Source organism: Lissotriton helveticus, chromosome 1_1, assembly GCF_964261635.1.
Source record: "Lissotriton helveticus chromosome 1_1, aLisHel1.1, whole genome shotgun sequence".
Lineage (NCBI taxonomy): Eukaryota > Metazoa > Chordata > Amphibia > Caudata > Salamandridae > Lissotriton > Lissotriton helveticus.
The window spans coordinates 1,366,615,030-1,366,634,880 of record NC_136057.1 but is presented as its reverse complement, the minus strand read 5'-3'; the positions used below and the strand labels follow the sequence as shown (position 1 = coordinate 1,366,634,880).

The 19,851-nt window shown below is 48.7% G+C and overlaps 1 protein-coding gene across 1 annotated transcript in view; it reads right to left on the bottom strand.

Moving 5' to 3' along the window:
- Positions 1-9,203: 9,203 nt before the first annotated feature.
- Positions 9,204-19,851, bottom strand: part of JOSD1 (Josephin domain containing 1) — a 219,524-nt gene continuing 208,876 nt past the window's right edge. The window contains exon 6 of the mRNA XM_078683587.1: positions 9,204-9,323. Coding sequence (XP_078539713.1) covers positions 9,317-9,323 — 7 coding nt within the window. The 3' untranslated portion in view covers positions 9,204-9,316. The remainder of the gene's footprint in view (positions 9,324-19,851) is intronic.

Here is a 19,851-nt window from a genome sequence, read left to right as displayed (position 1 = left end):
CTCCTGCTTGGGGGTGGGTACCGGGCCCAGACAGTCAGGCCAGCTGCTGGGGGACAAAGATGGAGAGGAGTTCCCCAGCAGCATGAGTTCCGTCTTGGAGCCATTTAACTTTAGCGCTGAGCTGCACATCCACGTGTAGATCTTCTGCAGACACGAGTGCAGCCGGTCGGGATGATGCGCCGACTGGGAGAGGCTAACGTTTGTAAGAAAAGGAGCACTGCCATATAGAGAAATAATGGACAAACAGATGAGGCATCCTCAAATAAGCCACATAAAGCTAACACTGCCCAGTTAAAAAAATCTTTACACAATATACAGACTTTTCAAAATAAAGAACTGATGTCCCAACCTTAGGTTGAAATGGAATCCAATCAGATAGGCCCAAGCCTTCTTGATGTCCAACATTCTTATGTTCTTATATTGGAAACACAAGCACCTGGAATAAGGGTCTGGGGAAAAAGTAGGGAAAGGGAAGGGGAAGGAAGAAACACCAGAGTACCAGATTGTAGGAGTCTGGCTTAGTATATGGTGCACACTCCAAGGAGTGATGCACCTTGCACTAATCCAGGCAAACTTTATGGCGATTTTAGTGGTCTTTGATTACCATAGAAAGCTCTCAATGTGGTATCTGTGGAGAGCAGCCTTCTGGCTTATATTGAAAGAGTGTAAACAGTATAGATTAAATGAAAATGTCCACACAGTGTTTATAATTTATAAGTCTATATTATCATGCAACACAATCACCAAACATTGATACATCTCCTACTTGGAGATTGCAACAATACACACAAGAATATTTTAAAATAATCAGGTAAGTAGCACAAATATACACTGGTCTCCAGGGGGAGATAAAACCATATACTAGGAAAGCGGAATGCGAACTGCAAGGAGGAACTGGACTTGGACCAGAAGACTCAGAGGAGCTTGGGACACAAGGAACCACAAGGTAAGTAGCCAGGAACACCACAGAGGCTGTGTCCAGAGTGAAAACACAGCTGTGTGCCCAATAGAAGTCAATAGAGAAGTCGCAGTTGCAGTTTTGAAGAAGAAGGGACTTTCCCAGAGGACCCCGAAGAAAGCCTCTGAAAGATGGAATGTTGGAGAGCTTCCCACACGTGGATCCCCCAGGAACCAGGCTACCTGCACTAGGGAAGTTGGGTGCATAGGAGTAAAGTAACGTTGGAACCTGCCGTAAACGACAATTAGAAACTTTAAAAATGCGTCTGAAGATGCATGAGAAGGAGTCCAGTGGATTCTTGAAGAGGAGAACCTGTAAGCTGAGGGGACAGAGTCTAGGCCACCCGGAAGTGACCAGGAGGCACAGAAGCACAATGCCCATCCATGTCGGGAGGTTCAGAAGTGAAGACTGTGAAGACTGTGAGCGTGTTGCTGCAGCTGTGAGGGCCACGCAGTGCTGAGGAAGACAAGGAGCCATGCACAAGCTGTCCTACGTCAGATGTTGGTGTCTATCTGGTTGGTGTCTGGCAGGAGCAGCAACAAGCCTTGGCAGCCGCAAATGGTATGGAAACTGAAAAAAATGCAAACGTTGGGACCAGCAAGGTCCAAGGGACTCACCGAGTGCAGGAGAGTCAGAGCAGGCACCGAGCAAGCAGAGGAGCCCACTGAAGCAAAGGAAGACTATCAAGAGGACCCACAGGCAGAAGGCACAGGAGTTGCAAGAGGTTCTCGGGCAGATCACAAAAGATGGAGGCCCACAGTGCACAGGATGCAGTGAGAATGCTGATCTTTGAGATATGAGGTGCTGGAGGCTGGACCTTCTTGTAGCTCAAAGATCTCTGGAGTGCAGAGCCAACAAGCCTTGGCAACAGTAAGTGAAAGCGGTGCACAGGGGTTTGGTCCCAGCAGCTCCGACAAGAGGATACTGCCCTCAAAATTGCAGAGAAGCCAGGTCAGGCCTCTGGAGAGCTGCAGAACAACCACCTGTTTTGCTGGGCCTCAGGAAGTCCGTAGGATGGCAGGAACAGCAGACTAGTCAGCTTTGTTACAGTGCCTGCAGATACAGGCTAGTGACTCCTTCACTCCAAGGGAGATTACTTCAGATGTCCTTGATGCCCACAGGTCTTCTGGAGGACCTGGGTGGAGTACAGACACAGACGAGGCAGAAGACTTGAAGAACAGTAAGACCAGGAGCAGCAGGAGTCTTCCTTGATGCAGTCTCGGTTCCATTCGAAGTCTAACTCGGTTCCAGGTGCAGTCCAAGTGTCCAGACGATCGAAGAGTGTCTTGATTTCAGTGATGAATCTTGTTCCATTACAAATCTGAGGGCCCACCCACAGAGTAGCCCCTAAGTACCATCGAGAATGGGTTGGGACGACTCAGGGGTCCCTTCCAGAGCAGGAGCTGGACAGAGGGGAGGATACTCCCCTGTCCTCTTTCCAGTTTCATGCTGGAGCGGCAACCGAGGGTTCCTCAACAGGCTCAAACCGAAGCATGCAAGGAGAGCACCAAATATGCTTTTCAATGCAGTCTGGTGTTACTGCAATGCGCCCCCACCCCAGCCCAATACACTAAATCCTGTCTTGGAGGTGGTCACACCTTCCTGTGACCGGAAACCTATTGTTCTACCTTCCCCCTGCTCCAGCTCAGCTCACTAGCAGGAGGGCAGAATCGTGTCTATGGTCGGCAGTACATGGGATCCTACATCCAACACTGGAATCGATGTTGGGGTAGGGTTCCAACATGTTTGATACCAGGTTTGGTGCAGCCATTATATTGTTAGACATCTCGTAGTGACTGATGTCCACTATAAATGTTAAAGTGGCTGATCGTACTTACAAAGCCCGGAGAATCAACTCTGGGGTTTTTAGGGATGTCTTGCTCATGCATGGGCACCCTCACATGTTTATAACCAAGCACCCTGCTCTCAGGATTGAAGGGCCTACCATATGGGTGACATAGGCTTTAAGTGCAATGACCTCAGCTATAAGGAAATATATCTGTTGTGAGGGGTGCAAGCACCATTTAACACAGGTTGCAATACCAGGCCTATAGTCACCGTTTTAGTGGACTCCCATGGGTGGCACAACACATGCTGCAGCCCATGGGAGACCCTGGTATACCTATGTCCTGTGTACCTCAGTACCATATACTAGAGACGTACACGGGTATACCAGAAGCCATTTGTGGATGTGCCAAAGTACTTAACAGAGCCACTTTTTAGGAGAGAGTACAGTTGCTGGGGTCCAGGTTAGCAAGATCCCAGTAGACTACAGTCAAAACACACTGACACCAGGCAAAAAGTGGGGATAACAATTAAAGCAGATCCTACTTTCCTACACAACCACCCTCCTGCCCCAAATGTAAGGACATGAAACTAACTTTGCCCAGTTGAGTCTTCACTTTCTAAGTGTAAATATCTGGAAAGCCCATCTGCATCGGCATGGTTACTCTAGATTTATGTTCCACTGAAAAGTCCATCCCCTGTAGGGAAATGGACCACCTCAAACGTTTGGGGGTTTCCCCTTTCATCCATTTAAGCCATAAGAGAGTCTGTCTGAACAATGACTTGAGCGCAAAACAGGTATGACCTGTACTTCTTGAGGGCCCAGACCACTGCAAAGGCCTCCCTCTCAATAGCTGAACTACGCATCTCCCAGGGGGTCTACTTTCTGTTGACAAAAGCTACTGGTTGATCCTGGCCCTCTGCATTATGTTGTGACAGTTCTACACCTATCCCAGTCTCAGAAGCATCTGTCTGGACAATGAATGGTTTGGAGTAGTCAGGCCTTTGCAGAATTAAAGCACAGCACAATGCTTGCTCCAGGTCATCAAATGCCTTTTGACGGCTAATTGGCCACTGAACTTTCTTAGGTAATCTTTTGGAGGTGAGATCATTAAGGGGTGTCACTATTGATCAATAACACTTAGCGGATATTCTGTAGTACCCAGTTAGGCACAAGAAAGCTCTGACCTGAGTCTGGGTAGTGGGAGTAATCCAGTCCATGATGGTCGGAATTTTACTCTCTGATAGTTGAACTTGGCCTCCACCTACAAGGTGGCCCAAGTAAACAACATAGCTCTGCCCTATCTGGCATTTAGTGATCTTGATAGCAAGGCCTGTCTTTTGCAGGGCCTTGAGTACATTTCAGAGCGGGACCAGGTGATCCTCCCAGGTGGAGCTAAAGACAGCTATATCATCTAGATATGCTACACTATAGGCTTTCGGACCTGGTAAGACTTTATTCACCAGCATCTAAAATGTGGCAGTTGCATTTTTAAGTCAAAAGACATCACAATAAACTGATAATGTCCACTGAGAGTTGAAAATGCTGTTTTTGGTTTGTCATCCTCAGGGAGTCTGATTTGCCAATAACCAGTAGTTAGGTCAAATGAACTGTGCTATTTAGCAGACGCCAAAGTATCAATCAATTCATCTGCCCTTGGAATTGGATGGGCATCAGTCCTAGTGACTGCATTGAGGCCTCTATAGTCAACACAAAACCTCATCTCTCTCTTACCTTCCTTGGTGTGAGGTTTTGCTACTAGGACTACAGTACTAGCCCAAGGGCTATCTGAAGGCTCAAGCATCTTTTGGGCCTCTGTCCTGATGCAATCTCTGACATGGTCAGGCTGTCTGTTTGCTCTTCACAGGCAGGCTGTCACCCGTGTCCACTTCACGGGTACACCAGGTGGTTTGACTGGGTATCAGAGAAAAGAGACCAGTAAACTGCTTGAAAACCTGTCTACAATCAGCTTGCCGTCTGCCAAGAGTACTCCCTTCAACTAATCCATCAACAGAATCCTGTTAGAGGAGATCAGGGAGAGGGTCACTCTCTTCTTCCTGTCCCTCATCAGTAGCCATGAGCAAGCCCATGTCAGCCCTTTCAACAAAAGATTTCAGGCGATTATCATATCATGAAGTACCCTGTGGGGATTTCTTGGAGTACCTATGTCAACTAAATAGGTGACCTCACCTTACTTTTCCAGTATAGTGTGGGGGCTACTCTGCTTGTCTTAGAAAGCTGCTGGGGCCACAGGCTCCAACACCCATACTTTCTGTCCTGGTTGGCAAACAGTCAGTGCAGCCTTTTGGTCATACCAAGCTTTCTGAAGCTCCTGTCTGGCCTCAAGCATTTCGCTGGCCTACTTTGTGTACTCAGCCATACAAGAACACCGACCCGGTACATAGTCTACTATGTCCTATTTAGGAGGCTTGAGAGGTTGCTCCCATCCTTCTTTAACTAGACATAATGGATCCCTAACTGGATGTCCAAATGCAAGTTCAAATGGGCTGTAGCCCACCCCCTTCTGAGGAACCTCTCTGTAGGCAAAGAGAAGGCAAGCTAGTAAGACATCCTATTTTTGCCTCCGCTTTTCTGGGAGTCCCATGATCATACCTTTGAGGGTCTTGTTGAACCTTTCAACAAGCCCATTGCCCTATGGATGGTAGCGTGTGGTAAACTTATAGTTAACACCACTCTCTTTCCACATAGCAGTTATTTATCTAGACATGAAGTTAGTATCTCTGTCGGACAAGACCTTCTTAGGGAACCCTACTCTGGAAAATATTTCCAGTATGGCCTGGCCACTACAGGAGCTGTAGTGGTCTTAAGGGGAATAGCCTCTGGATATCTAGTGGATGCTCCACCACCAATAGGATAAAACTATGTCCAGATGCTGTTGGAGGGTTTAAGGGACCTGCAATGGCTATCCCTACCCTCTCAAAGGGAACCCCAACCATTGAGTGGAATTAAGGGGGCCTTTGTAGTGCCACCTGACTTACCACTGGCTTGGCAGGTGATAAGGGAGCGACAAAACTCCTTTGTGTCTTCAGATATGTGGGGCCAGTGAAAGTGAGGGACAAGTCTGTCCCAATTCTTGCTTTGCCCTAGATGCCCAGCAAGGGGAATATTGTGTGCTAGAGTCAATAGGATCCACCTAAACCTCTGAGGTATGACAAACCTCCTGGTGGCACCAGGCGTGGGGTCTTTACTCTCAGAATACAGAAGCCCATTTTCCCAATAAGTCCTGTGGGACCCACTGGCATTACCTGCCTCCTCTCAAAAAGAGCGGATGATTGAACGGAATGCTGAATTAATCAAACATTCACCCCAGTCACAGATCTGGGTTAAATCCACCGGATTTTTTTCATGCCACGCCATTCCAGTTTAGACCCAGCCATATGCAAATCAGTCTTGACTCTGTTCCCCATAGGACAAGTCCAGCCCAAACTGCCAGGCCAGGTCTTCCCTGGACCAGAAACAAGCATCCTGGGACCGGTTCCGGCATAACACCCCTCATCAGCCAGGCTAGCTTGAATCTGGTGGAGTAGCGAGCTCGGGACCCATGTCTGGGCATGCCCTTCCCACTTAGGGCGACAAATGCAAAAAGAACAGATGATGGACGGAATGCTGAATTAATCAAACAATCACCAGCTGCTTGTTGTCTCAGCTGTTCAAGAGAGGGGCAGGCCTTCTGCTCTAGACTCAAGTCTTCCATGGAAGGTTTCCCTGCTCCCAGTAGCTCTGCTTTGTGAGGCCCAAGCTCCTCTGGGGCAGTTCCTTCCCAGGTACTGAGATCATCTCCCTCAGGAGACTAATTCTCACTGAGAATTTGAGAGGAGGATATATCTTTACCCTTCCTGAACCTTTTTATTAGACCACAGCTTTCCAAACTTTTCATGTTGGTGACACACCTTTTTGTGAAAAAAAATTCAGGGACACGGTAACGCGAGGAAGCGCTGCGAGCGAGCCGTAACCACCTATGGTGGGTTCAGGCCCCACACCCCACACACACATACCCCACCCATACCCCACGCCCACAACTTCATTACTCATTGGGTGGGCATAATAGTTGTTAAACAACATACCATCAAAACAACTTTACAGTTGCATAACTGTCCCAACGGGTGGGATAATCCTCGCCTCCGTGTCCTTAATAGAATCTAACATTCTTGTCGCGATAGCTTGAAACTGTTGTATTCTATGGCAGGACCGGAGGCTTATGATTATGCTGGTTCAAAGCTCATCAATCACCTAGGGCTTTGTTGTTGTTTCACCCCTTCTAAGAGCCCCTGCAGCTCGACTCTGCCGATTCCCGGCAGAAGTCATCTCATCGCGCGACACACCTACGGCTGGGGCACGACACAGTAATGTGTCGCGCCACACAGTTTGGAAAGCTGTGTATTAGACTGTGGTTGAGAAGTGCAGGATTTCTTAGGTACTCTATTACAAGGTTAATTAAAATGGACTATATTTTAAAAGTAAACAGCATACCTCAGTCTGACACAATAATAGTTGGTAGACCATGCAGACAAACAATTGCTTTCATGAATTGTTTGCCAATAACTGAGCAGTGGAAATGGACTTCACAGGTATAAAATGCGCCATCTTAGTGAATGAGTCAATTAATTTCTACATGTGTTGGAGGCAGGTAAGTCAACAATAAAGCTCACTGATATGGTCGAAAATGGTTGAGAGGGAGATGGCAGGAGGTGTAAAAGATCTACCTAATTTCAACATACATTTTTATCTTGTAAACAAATACCATAAGTTGCTGTATACTCTTAATTTTTCTCATACATGCCAATCAGAACGAACTTGCAAACGGCTCTTCAATTTGTTGATTACCAAGAGTGTCGGCTAAAGGAGCAGTGTGAAAACAAGCACTTAAACCCCAGTTCAGACATGGCCATATGCAAATCAGTCTGACCCTGTGCCTCATGGGAACAGTCCAGCCCGAACTGCCAAGCCATGCCTTCCCTGGACCGGAAACAAGCTTCCTAGGACCAGTTTCTGGCATTTCAGCCGTCTTCAGCTAGGCTTGCTTGAATCCAGTGGCAAAGTGAGCAAGGGACTCACGTCTGAGCATACCCTGCCAACTTATGGCGAAAAAAGCGGTCAGACTGATTTGCATATGGCCCTGTCTGAACTGGGGTGGCAGAGTGGGCTAAAGAACGGTGATGGATTAAACCTAGATCTTTTGACTGGGTGTGAGTGTTTGATTGGTTCAGATGCTCCGTCCATCACCACCCCCTTTTGTACCTCTTTGTTCGCCAGATCGGCATGGGGAAGATGGTCTGGTTGGTGTGTTGAGAGGAATTTGGATCCCCTATCAGCTCCTGTGGTAGAAATGATTAATTAGTTTGTCTAAATTGTATGAAAAATGTTTAGCTTACAATTCAGTGAATATTAGCAGGTCGGCTATTTCTGCAGGGCATAGTTTGGTGGATGGCCTTCCAGTAGGACAACATGGGTTGGTAAGCAGGTTGGTTAAGAGTGTAAGGATGGTTCTACCTCCTAGAGCGAAATATGGTGTTCTTTGGGATGTTTCCTTGGTTTTGAGGGAATTGAATAGTTGGGGTGAGAATATGTCTTTGGATATCAAATTCTTATCATGGAAGTTGGCTATGCTTCTATGTTTGGTTTCTTGTAGAAGGGCATCTGATATCTGGGCTCTGGAGGTGGATTCTAGGTTTTTTCAACCGGAGGGTGTGTGTTTTGAATTAAGGAGAAGAACAAAGATTATGTCTACGACAATTTCATGGGAATGAAAATGTGTGTGTTGTGTGTTGTTTAAAGCAATATGAAAAGAGGACTTTTGGTGTGAGACCAAGTGGTTGTTCACAGTTGTTAGTTTCCTTAAGGAAGCCATTTAAGGCGGGTTCCTCAGCTACCTTGGCTAGATGGGTGAGAGAAGTGATGTTGAGGGCAGGAATAGATACTAGTGTTTTTGGGGCTCATTCTGTAAGAGGGGCTATGGCAAGCAATTAGTATTAGCTGGACTAATTAGACTAAGGTACCTGAAATCCATGATTTGTAAATGACAAGTTCAGGGCTTGAAACACTATCAGTAATGACCCTGAAAGAAGTGGTCAATTCTAGTCGGCAGGCTTTAACAGTTAATGAAGAAACCAATGTTTTCCAGCTACTTGTGACACGCTAGGTGAATACAAAATGTTCTAGCTATCGCGACAGGAATTTCAGATTCTATTAAGGACACGGAGGCCAGGATTAAGCTTTCTCATTTCTTTACTGCAAAACACAGCAGCCAATGAAAGTAAAACTACAGTATTGTAAAACCACAATACCCATGAGGCTTTGAACCACGCCTCTATCATTACAGCCAATCACAGCATACATTAGCATACAAAGTAGAGAGACACTAATCTGGCCTCCTCTTTCTTTGCGCGAATCAGTCCAATAAGAACAAACAAAGTCTTAAACTCTCAACGGAGAGATGAACAGTTCCTGTAGAAATTCTCAACGGAGAATAATCCATCACCAACAAAGGCATCCTCTTCTGTCAAGAAGGTACAGTAGCTCCATCCGGAGTAGACACTCAACTCTTGTTAGAATCATTTCCTGAAAAGAAAAACAAGTTTGAGAAAGGGAGCCCACAACTTCATTACTCATTGGGTGGGCATAATAGTTGTTAAACAACATACCATCAAAACAACTTTACAGTTGCATAACTGTCCCAACGGGTGGGATAATCCTCGCCTCCGTGTCCTTAATAGAATCTAACATTCTTGTCGCGATAGCTTGAAACTGTTGTATTCTATGGCAGGACCGGAGGCTTATGATTATGCTGGTTCAAAGCTCATCAATCACAGCATCAGAAACATGAGGAATAGGTTTATAATAAAACACTTTAAACATTGAATCAGAAGACCAAGCAGCCGCTTTAAGGATGTCCTCCAAACGGGACCCTAACAAATAGACTTTAGAGGCCATAGCTCCTCTAGCTGAATGAGCACCATAAACAGAAATGTCAATGCCAGCTTCTGACATAATCCAACAAATCCATCTAGCTAAAGTAGCCGCAGCAACCGGCTTGAATGGTTTTTGAACAGAGATTAATAACTGACCCAGCGGGTCAGTTCTGTGCGTAATAGTACGTTCTTCATAGCATTTCAAACACTGCAACACGCATAATTTACTGTTATGTGGAAAAGCAGGATACTCCACTGAACGAGACATGGTCTTAGTTCTTCTTGTGATTATAAAAGAAACACCCTGTGGAGAAAACATCCTACCAGCCAAGTCTAAGGCTTTAACATCTGACACTCTTCGACAAGATATGAGGCATAACAACATTGTAAGCTTGGCAGAAAGCTGTTTCAGGGACAGATCAGCATTATCTGGCCAGGATTCCAAAAGAGAGAGAACTTTAGAAACATCCCATAATGTTGAATACCTCGGCTGAGGGGGGTTAGCCACACGGACACCCTTAAGTAACTTACAAACCAGGGGATGCATCCCCACAGGCTTACCGTCAACCTGATCATGTCCCGCAGAAATAGCAGACCTGAAATTATGTACCAACCTGTAAGCAAGGCCTGATTCTGCACGTTCTGAAAGGAAATTCAAAATCTCAGTTACATTTGATCCCACGGGATCCACCTGTTTCTGAAGGCACCAACCCACCCATCTTTTCCACGAAGCAGAGTATCGTTTCCGGGTGGAAGGAGCCCATGCTTGCTGCATAAAGCTGGCAGCCACCTGTGAAAGTCCTGCCATGCTCTCATGTCTCCAGAGAGCGTCCACACCATTAGGGTTTACTGATTCTGCAGAACCAACGGGTGACACGACCCCACTGGGTCCTGGAGAAGCGTTGGGAAAGTTGGGAGCCGGAAGGGAAGATCCACAGTTAACTCCAACAGTGTGGGAAACCACGACTGAGTCGACCAAAACGGGGTCACCAACACTAGTGAAGCCCTCTGACAACGGACAAAGGCCGCCACCCTCGGGATCAGCGCAAACGGAGGAAATGCAGAATTCCTCTGTTGCCCCCAATGATGAAGGAACGCATCCGTTCCAATCGCCATCGGGTCCGGTCTCCAACTGAAAAACAGTGGAAGCTGGGCATTGAGGCGAGAGGCAAACAGGTCTATCTGACATGGGCCTCGCATAACCATGATCTGAGCAAACATCGAGGGATGAAGCCTCCAATCGCTGTAATCCCGAAGAAATCGGGAATTCCAATCCGCTATCTGATTGAACTTCCCCGGCAGGTACTCTGCCACTACCGAGAACTTGTGATCCAGGCAAAAATCCCAAAACTCATTCACAATTTTGGACCAGCATGCGGGACCTCGTCCCCCATAGGCGATTGATATATCTCACCGCTGAGACATTGTCCATTCAAAGCAGGATGCAACAATGGCTCTTCAGTGGTGAGATAGACCTGATGGCAAAGGACCCTGCCAGTAACTCGAGACAGTTTCAGTGCAACTTTAGTTCTTCATCTGACCATCGTCCTCCTGTGGTAAAATTCCCACAGTGAGCGCCCCAACCCCATTGACTGGCGTCGGACTAGACGACCACGTCCGGAGCGGCTCCGAAGATTGCTCGCCCATTCCAGGCTGTCATGTGTTCCAGCCACCATTGAAGCTCCTCTCGGGCTTCCGGGGTAAGGGGAATGAGATGATCGTAATGAAACTTCCTTTGAATGTAAAAGATTTTTAGTCTCTGAAGGGCCCTGTAATGCAAGGGTCCTGGGAATATGGCTTGGATCGAGGATGCAAGAAGACCTACAATCCTCGCTAGCACCCGCAAGGAAATCAGGGGCATATTATCAAGGGGGTTTATCTCCGCTTTTTTGGCTTTAAAAGCCAAGAAAGTGGAGATAAAATTATCTCCCTATTACCGAGCTGTCGCTAACACCAGTTAGCGACAGCTAGTAGGAGATAGCGACCATCTTGGGCCCCACTTTGCATTTCAGTGATATTTATCACTAATGACATGCAAAGTGGGCGTGCCAAGATGTTAGCGACTGGAAACAGTCGCTAACATCGCTATCTCCTATTACCAACTTTTGGAGATATTGGCGCTAAGCGCGAACATCTCCAAAAGCTAACACCTGCCCTGAGCAGTTCTTAGCCATGTTATCCAATGGGAGGTGGATAACATGGCTAAGAGCATTAGCTCGGTAATGCATGAATATCGCTGACTTTTCAGCGATATTCATGCATTGCGGCCGTTTTTTATCGCATTTGCGATAAACCTTGGTAATACCAAGGTTTATCTGCGATAAAAATCGCCGCAGCGCAGCGGTAAAATTTTGTCTCTAACCAAGCAATAGCGATAATTATCGCTATTGCTTGGTAATATGCCCTTCAGTTCTTTGGACAAGGTGGTTCTGATTTCCCTCTTTATGGATCTGATCTTGCTCACTGGAAGGAGGAGTTGTGTTGAGACTGAATCTATCAAGAAGCCCAGAAACTCCATCTGCTGGTTCGGAATCATCACCGATTTCTTGGCATTGATGACGAACCCCAGATTCTGTAAAAGGGATACCGTCCACTCTAGATGCGTGAGGAGGAGGTCTCGATCCTGTGCTAGAATCAGCATGTCGTCCAAATACACAATGAGATGCACCCCCATCTCCCGGAGCCGGGAGACCACTGGCCTGAGGAGCTTGGTGAACACCCACGGGGCGGAGGAGAGGCCAAAGGGGAGCGAGCGATAACGGTACCACTGCCCTTTCCATGGAAACTGCAAGAACTTCTGATGTGAGGGGTAAATTGGGACAGTAAGGTAAGCATCCTTCAGGTCCAACCGGACCATCCAGTCTCCCTCTAACATGAGATCTCACAAGAGGTGGATACCCTCCATCTTGAAGTGGCGATAGACGACAAAGGGATTGAAATCTCTTAAGTTTAATACCAGGCGTTGACCGCCATCTTTCTTCTGCACCAAAAAGACGTTGCTGCAAAACCCTTCTGGAATGAAGGGTCCTACTGCAATAGCCTGCTTGGCCAACAGCTCTTCTAGTTCTGAGTCTATAAAACTCTGTTCTAGATGGGAAAAATGGAGAGGTTGAGGGGGACAAACCTGACGAGGACACTCCAACATTTCTATCTGGTAGCCCTGAACGGTCTGAAGGACCCAAACATCTGACGTGCGACTCGCCCAATTGACTACAAAGTGTCGCAACCTGCCCCCCAGAGAAGTGACTGGAAACACAGGACTTACCAGAGGACTGATTGTCGAAATTCTTGTAGCCTGTGTTGACACCACGGTTGAAACGGCCTCTGTAGCCGCGTGATCTGGACGGGTAGAAGCCCGCCTGCTCTGGTTCTTGGGTGTAACCTCTGCCACGCCTTGGGGCATAACCTAGTTGAGGACTGGTATTTGAGTAGCGGCCGGTCGAGCGTCCTCTGCCACGTCCGGCCCTACCAGAGACCTGATGCAGAACCCTTTTCAAAGATGCGTGAGATTTATCTAGTGAAGCAAACGTGCTTACAAATTTGGCGATATCCTTAACAATCTTGTCTCCGAACAATTGACCTTCCGCCAAAGGTCCTGGTTCTGATGAGGCCAGCTCCATCAATTGTGGATCAATCCGGAGCAGGACGGACTTCCGTCATTCCCAAGCAAGGGCACAGTTGGCATTCCCTAGCATGCAAATGGCTCGTTGCGCCCAACCAGCCAGAACTTCAGGGTGAATGGCATTCCCTGTCTCCTGAGCCTGGAGGGCCAATTCAAGTATTTTAGCCAAAGGGCCCGAAAGGTCCAGGACCTTGTCTTGGCACGCTCTGAGCGCGCGATCAATCCCCTTCTTGGGGTCCTTTTTATATTTCTAGCCAACCAAGCTCTCGCAAAGTCCAGGCCTTTGTATGCTTGCTTCATAGACCTGAAAGCAGCCTTCGACAAAGTCTCAAGAGCCAAGCTATGGGTAAAAATGCACAACTGGGGTGTTCCAACCAAACACCTGGACGCCATATCAACTTGTATTCCCAGACGTGGGTTCAGGTCAGGAAAGGCAAGGGGCACAGCATAGCCAAGAAGATTCAAACCCTTAACGGGCTAAAATAAGGGTATGTGCTGGCACCCAGCCTCTTCAACATCTATATTGCCGACCTAGATAACCAACTACGGTCAATTCCATGAGACCCCCCCAAAACTGGGTAACGTCCCTACACCCAGTCTTCAATACGCGGACGACATTGTGCTCCTCGCTCTAACACCCGTAGGCCTGCAGCGACTCATCGCCAAACTAGGAGCTTACACCATCAATGCCCAATTAACCATCAAAAAACAAAAGTGATGTCTTTTGCCAGACGAGTTAAACTCAAGGCTCATCGCAAATTTACCTGGTACTTGGACAGGCAACCTCTGTCCCCAGTAGACTCCTATAAATATCTAGGTTTCACTATAGACCGCAACCTCAACTTCAATTTACAACTGGGGCAAGGCCGTACCAGAGCTGAACAACTGCAGTTCGCCTTCAGTGTCTTAAAGAAAAAACTAACGGGGTGCTCTACAGGCCATTTGCTTAAAGCTATTTCAGCAAACTTTTTACCCTCAATTTCATACGGCTCAGAAATTCTAAACACGAAAGATGTCACTTCCTTAAACTCAGCACAATCAACTCTCTTTAAGGCCCTGTTCTCAATCCCCCGACACATTTCACCATCCCAAATTTGTCTTGAGTACGGCCTGAGAAACCAGACCCTCGACAGACAAGGGGCATTAGCGAAATACTACTGGAGAATGAGGGATACAGAGGATAACACCTTAGCACACTACTGCTGGAAGGAAATTGAAACCCAATCCAGGCTATGTAACTCAACGTTCAGTGTTCTGAAAGACTCCCTCGCGGCACTGCAAGTCGAGGAGGCCTGGCTCACCCTCCCCACTTACTCCAGTTTCAAAACCGTAGTGAACAACGCAATCAAAAGGACCTCCCTATTAATGGATAAAACAGGTGTCTAAAAAAAAAACCACGCCTGGACCGTGATTCAAGGCTATCAGCGGCTGAAACCTCAACCATATTTACTTGATCATTTCTCCCAGGAGAGAAAACAGTACTTAACGTTATTGCGGCTGGGGTCATTTCCATCAAAAGATCTGACACCAAAATGGAAATACCCCTGGCAATCCAAGGAATGTCGCTTATGCGGAGGTCGGGACGAGTCCCTTTTACACCTGATATGCATATGCCCCTCCCTGGCAGTGACCCGAAGAACGGTCTTCCGGGAAGCCTTTAGGAAGGAACAAATAGGGACATGTAGAGCTGCTGTCATCCAATGCCTTGGGGGGTCATCAATCCAACTGTCCTGTAGAGCAATAACATTTCTCAAAATGGCAGCAAGAGAGCTGGAAAAAAAGGAAATCATTCACTAATTTAACAAGTTCCAGCATATCCATCAACGACATTATCTTAATGTTTTAAAATTCTCCTGTTTTTTCAATTTAAAATGTATTTTTACTTATGGTGGTTCCCCACCCTTTTATGAATTTTTTTCATTGAAATCAAATAAAAGTATTCATGACACTCTTAAGGAAAGTGGTCATAGATGTATCAATGTCAGGGGTAAGGGCCACCTTGTGGGCGAGGTCGGGACGGGAACATTCGGACTTCAGGCGTGCCCTGACTTCTTTATCGAACCCCTTGCGCAGGTGGGTTTGTAGATATCCCGCCACCACGGGGGGAGGGACCCAGTCGGAAGATCTAGGGTGGAGAATGTCCGCAGGGTCAAATTAGAAGGGAGACGGAGTAACCGGGGAAGAAGAATGTTTGCACTTCTTGGCGCACTTACGTGGCTTGGATGCAGGGGAGGAACTTGTGTCCGTATCTGTGTCAGTAGTGGTGTCAGTAACCGGAATAGGGGAGGACTGTGGAGGAGGGAGGGAAGGGACAGCGTCCTTGGTGCCCTCTTTGGACTTATAAAGCTTAGCATAGGAGTGCACATGAGGCCAGGAGGACTCCGGGGACTCACAGGGCATGGGAGAAGGGGTTTGACCTGGGTTTGAAGGCAGGGGAACCTTGGTATCACCAGGGACGAGCAACTCCAATTTCTTACCTAAGGGCAGCAGGGCGGATGACAAGGCCTTATCTAGTTTGGCATCAAGCTTCTTGTCAATGAGGTCCTCCATGGACTCCTCATCATAATATTCCTCTTCGCCCTGTTCACCACACGCAGGTACCTCCTCTTGATAGTAGTCAAACTCTGCCATAATCAACAATAGAATTGAAAATTCCAATCAAATCCCCAGAGGAAAGCTCAATTCTCAGCCCAGGTATAGGGCGTCGGTTGGGAGTAGTGCCAGGCGCAGGAGCCAGAAACAATACCAAAAGTCACTGATAAAATACATATATATATATATATAAAGTCCCACTCTAGGACTAATGGAGGTAGAAAAACCCCTGTCTGGTCTCAGAAGGGGCTTCCAAAATTTGTTAAGGCTTTTCAAGATCTGGACAGTCAGGGGGTAATGCCTGCTGCACTCGGTGACAAATTAGGGGAAAACCATTGCCTTTCCAGTTGAAAAACGGCCTCCAAGGCTCCTGGCCAACTGCATGTTCGTCCCCACTTCAGCCGGGGGCAGAGCGTCTAAGAGGCACTAATTACGGGGCTGCGCGCGAACCCCTGAGACGCACGCTGAAAGCCCGCGAAGGCCTCGGCGTGCGTCTCACTCCCAGAGGGGGGGCCAAGTCCCTCTCGATCGTGAAACGCTATGCCAGGCAGCTGCGGCTGCCCGCAGCGAGCGTGGACACAAGGGGAGCTGCTAAGCGCAACACGCGCTGTACGGGGAAAGCTAAGGGGCATGGAGCGGACAGGCGAAGTCGCGCTCCGAGATAAGATCAGGAAGAAGCGCGTCGCAAGCAACGTGCGCCAGCCGCACAAAGCTACCACATACCAGAATAAACAAAGCGCAACAGCGCATAGTGCCAATATCGGCGCCACTCACCAGCCCGCTCACAGTAACATACATTTGGCAGAAATAAGCAGACAAGACAACTTTTTTGTTGGAGAAACGTAGCTGCAGGTTTATTAGCATATACACAATGCCAACAAGGTGGGTTATCTTACAGGCGATCCAAAAGGCAAGCCGCCCCTCGCGACCTACCACCTGACGGGCCAATTTGCAACGTGGCCTTAGCCAATCGTTGCTTAGCGGTTATGGGAGGAGATAGCCCCTCCCAATTCCGGTGAACCGTTGGTCCACCCTCTTGCTCACGCCCCCCCCCTACGAGGGGCGGAGCGTTCAAGCGACCCCCGGTTGTACAGGTTTCCAACCGCCCGTAGGATAGCGGGGCGCCGTCGTACCCCCAGGGTCCACCGCACAGACTTCCTGGGGATATTAGGCCTCAGCATCCTTTGTGCTCCTGAAGAGGGTACTCCCGGGTACCTTTCCGCCTCTGAATCGCCCTGTAACTCCTCCTGCAACACAAATGAGAAACGATTAGAAACATCCCCCCCCCCAACCCTGAAAGCGCCGGGTATGCGGAAGGGAGGGAAACGGCGTCAGGGTGAGGGGACAGCGGACAAAGAGGCCGCTCGGTGGGCGGGGGAGGAATATATACTCTCCCCCGCCCACCACAGGAATGAAGTGACGCGCGGGACCCCCTCTGGGTCCTAAAGAGCTGGGCTGCCCCGTGTGCCTTCCTGTGGCACTACGGTGGCCGCCCTCTTATCTGTGTCCCCTGCGGGGACGTGTCGGTCGGCCTGCATAGTGCCAATATCGGCGCCACTCACCAGCCCGCTCACAGTAACATACATTTGGCAGAAATAAGCAGACAAGACAACTTTTTTGTTGGAGAAACGTAGCTGCAGGTTTATTAGCATATACACAATGCCAACAAGGTGGGTTATCTTACAGGCGATCCAAAAGGCAAGCCGCCCCTCGCGACCTACCACCTGACGGGCCAATTTGCAACGTGGCCTTAGCCAATCGTTGCTTAGCGGTTATGGGAGGAGATAGCCCCTCCCAATTCCGGTGAACCATTGGTCCACCCTCTTGCTCACGCCCCCCCCCTACGAGGGGTGGAGCGTTCAAGCGACCCCCGGTTGTACAGGTTTCCAACCGCCCGTAGGATAGCGGGGCGCCGTCGTACCCCCAGGGTCCACCGCACAGACTTCCTGGGGATATTAGGCCTCAGCATCCTTTGTGCTCCTGAAGAGGGTACTCCCGGGTACCTTTCCGCCTCTGGATCGCCCTGTAACTCCTCCACAGACCTGGGTGTGGCGACCGTCGCAGCCAGGGCCCCCCACCAAGGCCGGCATTCCTCCTAGCTGTTCCTTAATTGCTATTACTAGAGTCTCTTCCCTATTCAGAAAAACAGGTCCATACCCACGTGGACCGCTGACCCAAAAGTCAAGCAACACCAAGGGAGTTTGGCTTGGGCTTATAGCCCACATGTAAAAGGCAAAATCACTGCCCAAGATATTTACGCATGGCGCAGCAAACCTCGTGCGAGCCAGCTGCCTTACTGTTCCATACAGGGCATCATGCCACTGGAGCTCGGGATAAGAAATCAGACAACAGAGCTCCTCTGTCACTACCGTGTGGCAATTCCCCTAGTGTTCTTCCTCTAAAGTGCCTGCTAGCCCCATAGCCCAGACAAATTAACGACACTTCTCCAAAGCTCCCCGGCGACGCAGCCTGGTGTCACAACAAGGCGGAGGGAAAGAGAGTGTGTTGCCTGTGGATGGTACTGAAAACCTCCAGGAAGGGCCAACAGGTGCGGTCTACCCTGCTTGCTGACCCTACGACCGGACACAGAATCCCGGTCCCTGCTAACCACCTGTGTGAGCCTAGATACTTCCACCGAGACGGTGTCGGGCTACCAAGATATGTGTCTCTGCCCCTTTAATTATATACAGCACAGGATCTCCTGTGTGTTGGCTCCAGCGCATCCCGAAAAGTAGCGTTTACTGACTAGCGCCTTGCCTAAAGAGATGGAGACATGTCTGACCACTGAAAATTACCTGTCCCCCACTGGTGGCGAGACCCACCGTAAGATCATTGTGGTCGTTCTATCAAGTGCCATAGAACACTGCAGTGAGGAGCGCAATCCCTAGTAAAGGACCTAGGTGCACGCACAAGGTGTCACGGCCAGCATAAGGTGGATTGAGCGCGTAGAGTCCTGATCATGATACACTGCAAGGCTTTGCAACGGGTCAACCTATGCTGCTTACTGATCAAGCGCCTGGTCACAGGAACCTGGACCCTGCTAACCCCTTGAGACCCTTTTATCTACACCGGGGTGGAGTCGAATAAAGATAGAGTGTCACCAGGTTCCCAATATGTGGGTAGGAGTATCCGCTGGAACCCGTCTGAGAAAGTGTAAATACCGTTACACACACCTCAGTCCAAAACACCCTTGCCTGATCTTCAGAGGCACCTAGAGCCCGCTATCCCCGCACCGCGTGGCAAGTGAAAACTGGCCCATACCCCCAGACTGGGAATTGAACACTATCACCCCCACAGGCTCTAGCTAAAGATGGCCGCCCATGACCTGGCAAGGATCGATATTTGCCCAAGTGGTCCCCCTGTGCTTGGCCTTAGTTGGCCGCTATGATGCGCCTAACAGGCAGCCTATACAACTGTAAACCATGCTGTGCAACTAGGGGAACAAACACTTCCTCCTCGTACCCTCTGGTAAGCGAACACTGCACGAGGAATCCCAACTTTCGTACCTGAAAACAACTAAATAGATCCGGTCTGGGTAGAACGCTTACCCAAGCACCTAGCCAGGGGCCCTCCCTGCGAGACAACCCCTGTTGTTCAACTTTAGACTGTGGAATTTGCCTGCCCCTTGCGGACCCGAAAAACAGCTAAAGCAATCGCCTACCTGGCCGCATGTGGACCACCAAGTGTCCCACGAAAAGAACAAGTGGCGGCAAAACAAAGTATCAGCTTGAACCACCGTGGAGTCAGAGCTGATAGGTCTTCGTGGGATCAGACTGGGGGAGGTATGAGTGCCATAGCCTCCCTAAATTTCTACAAAAGGAGCACTACGCTTCCAACAGCCCATCTGTTGACATTGCCAATGCCAGGGGCCCTCCCTGCGAGACAACCCCTGCAGAGGGACTTAGACTGAGGAAAATCCTGTCCCTTGCTGACCCTTCTCGGAAAGACAGCTAAGGCAATCGCC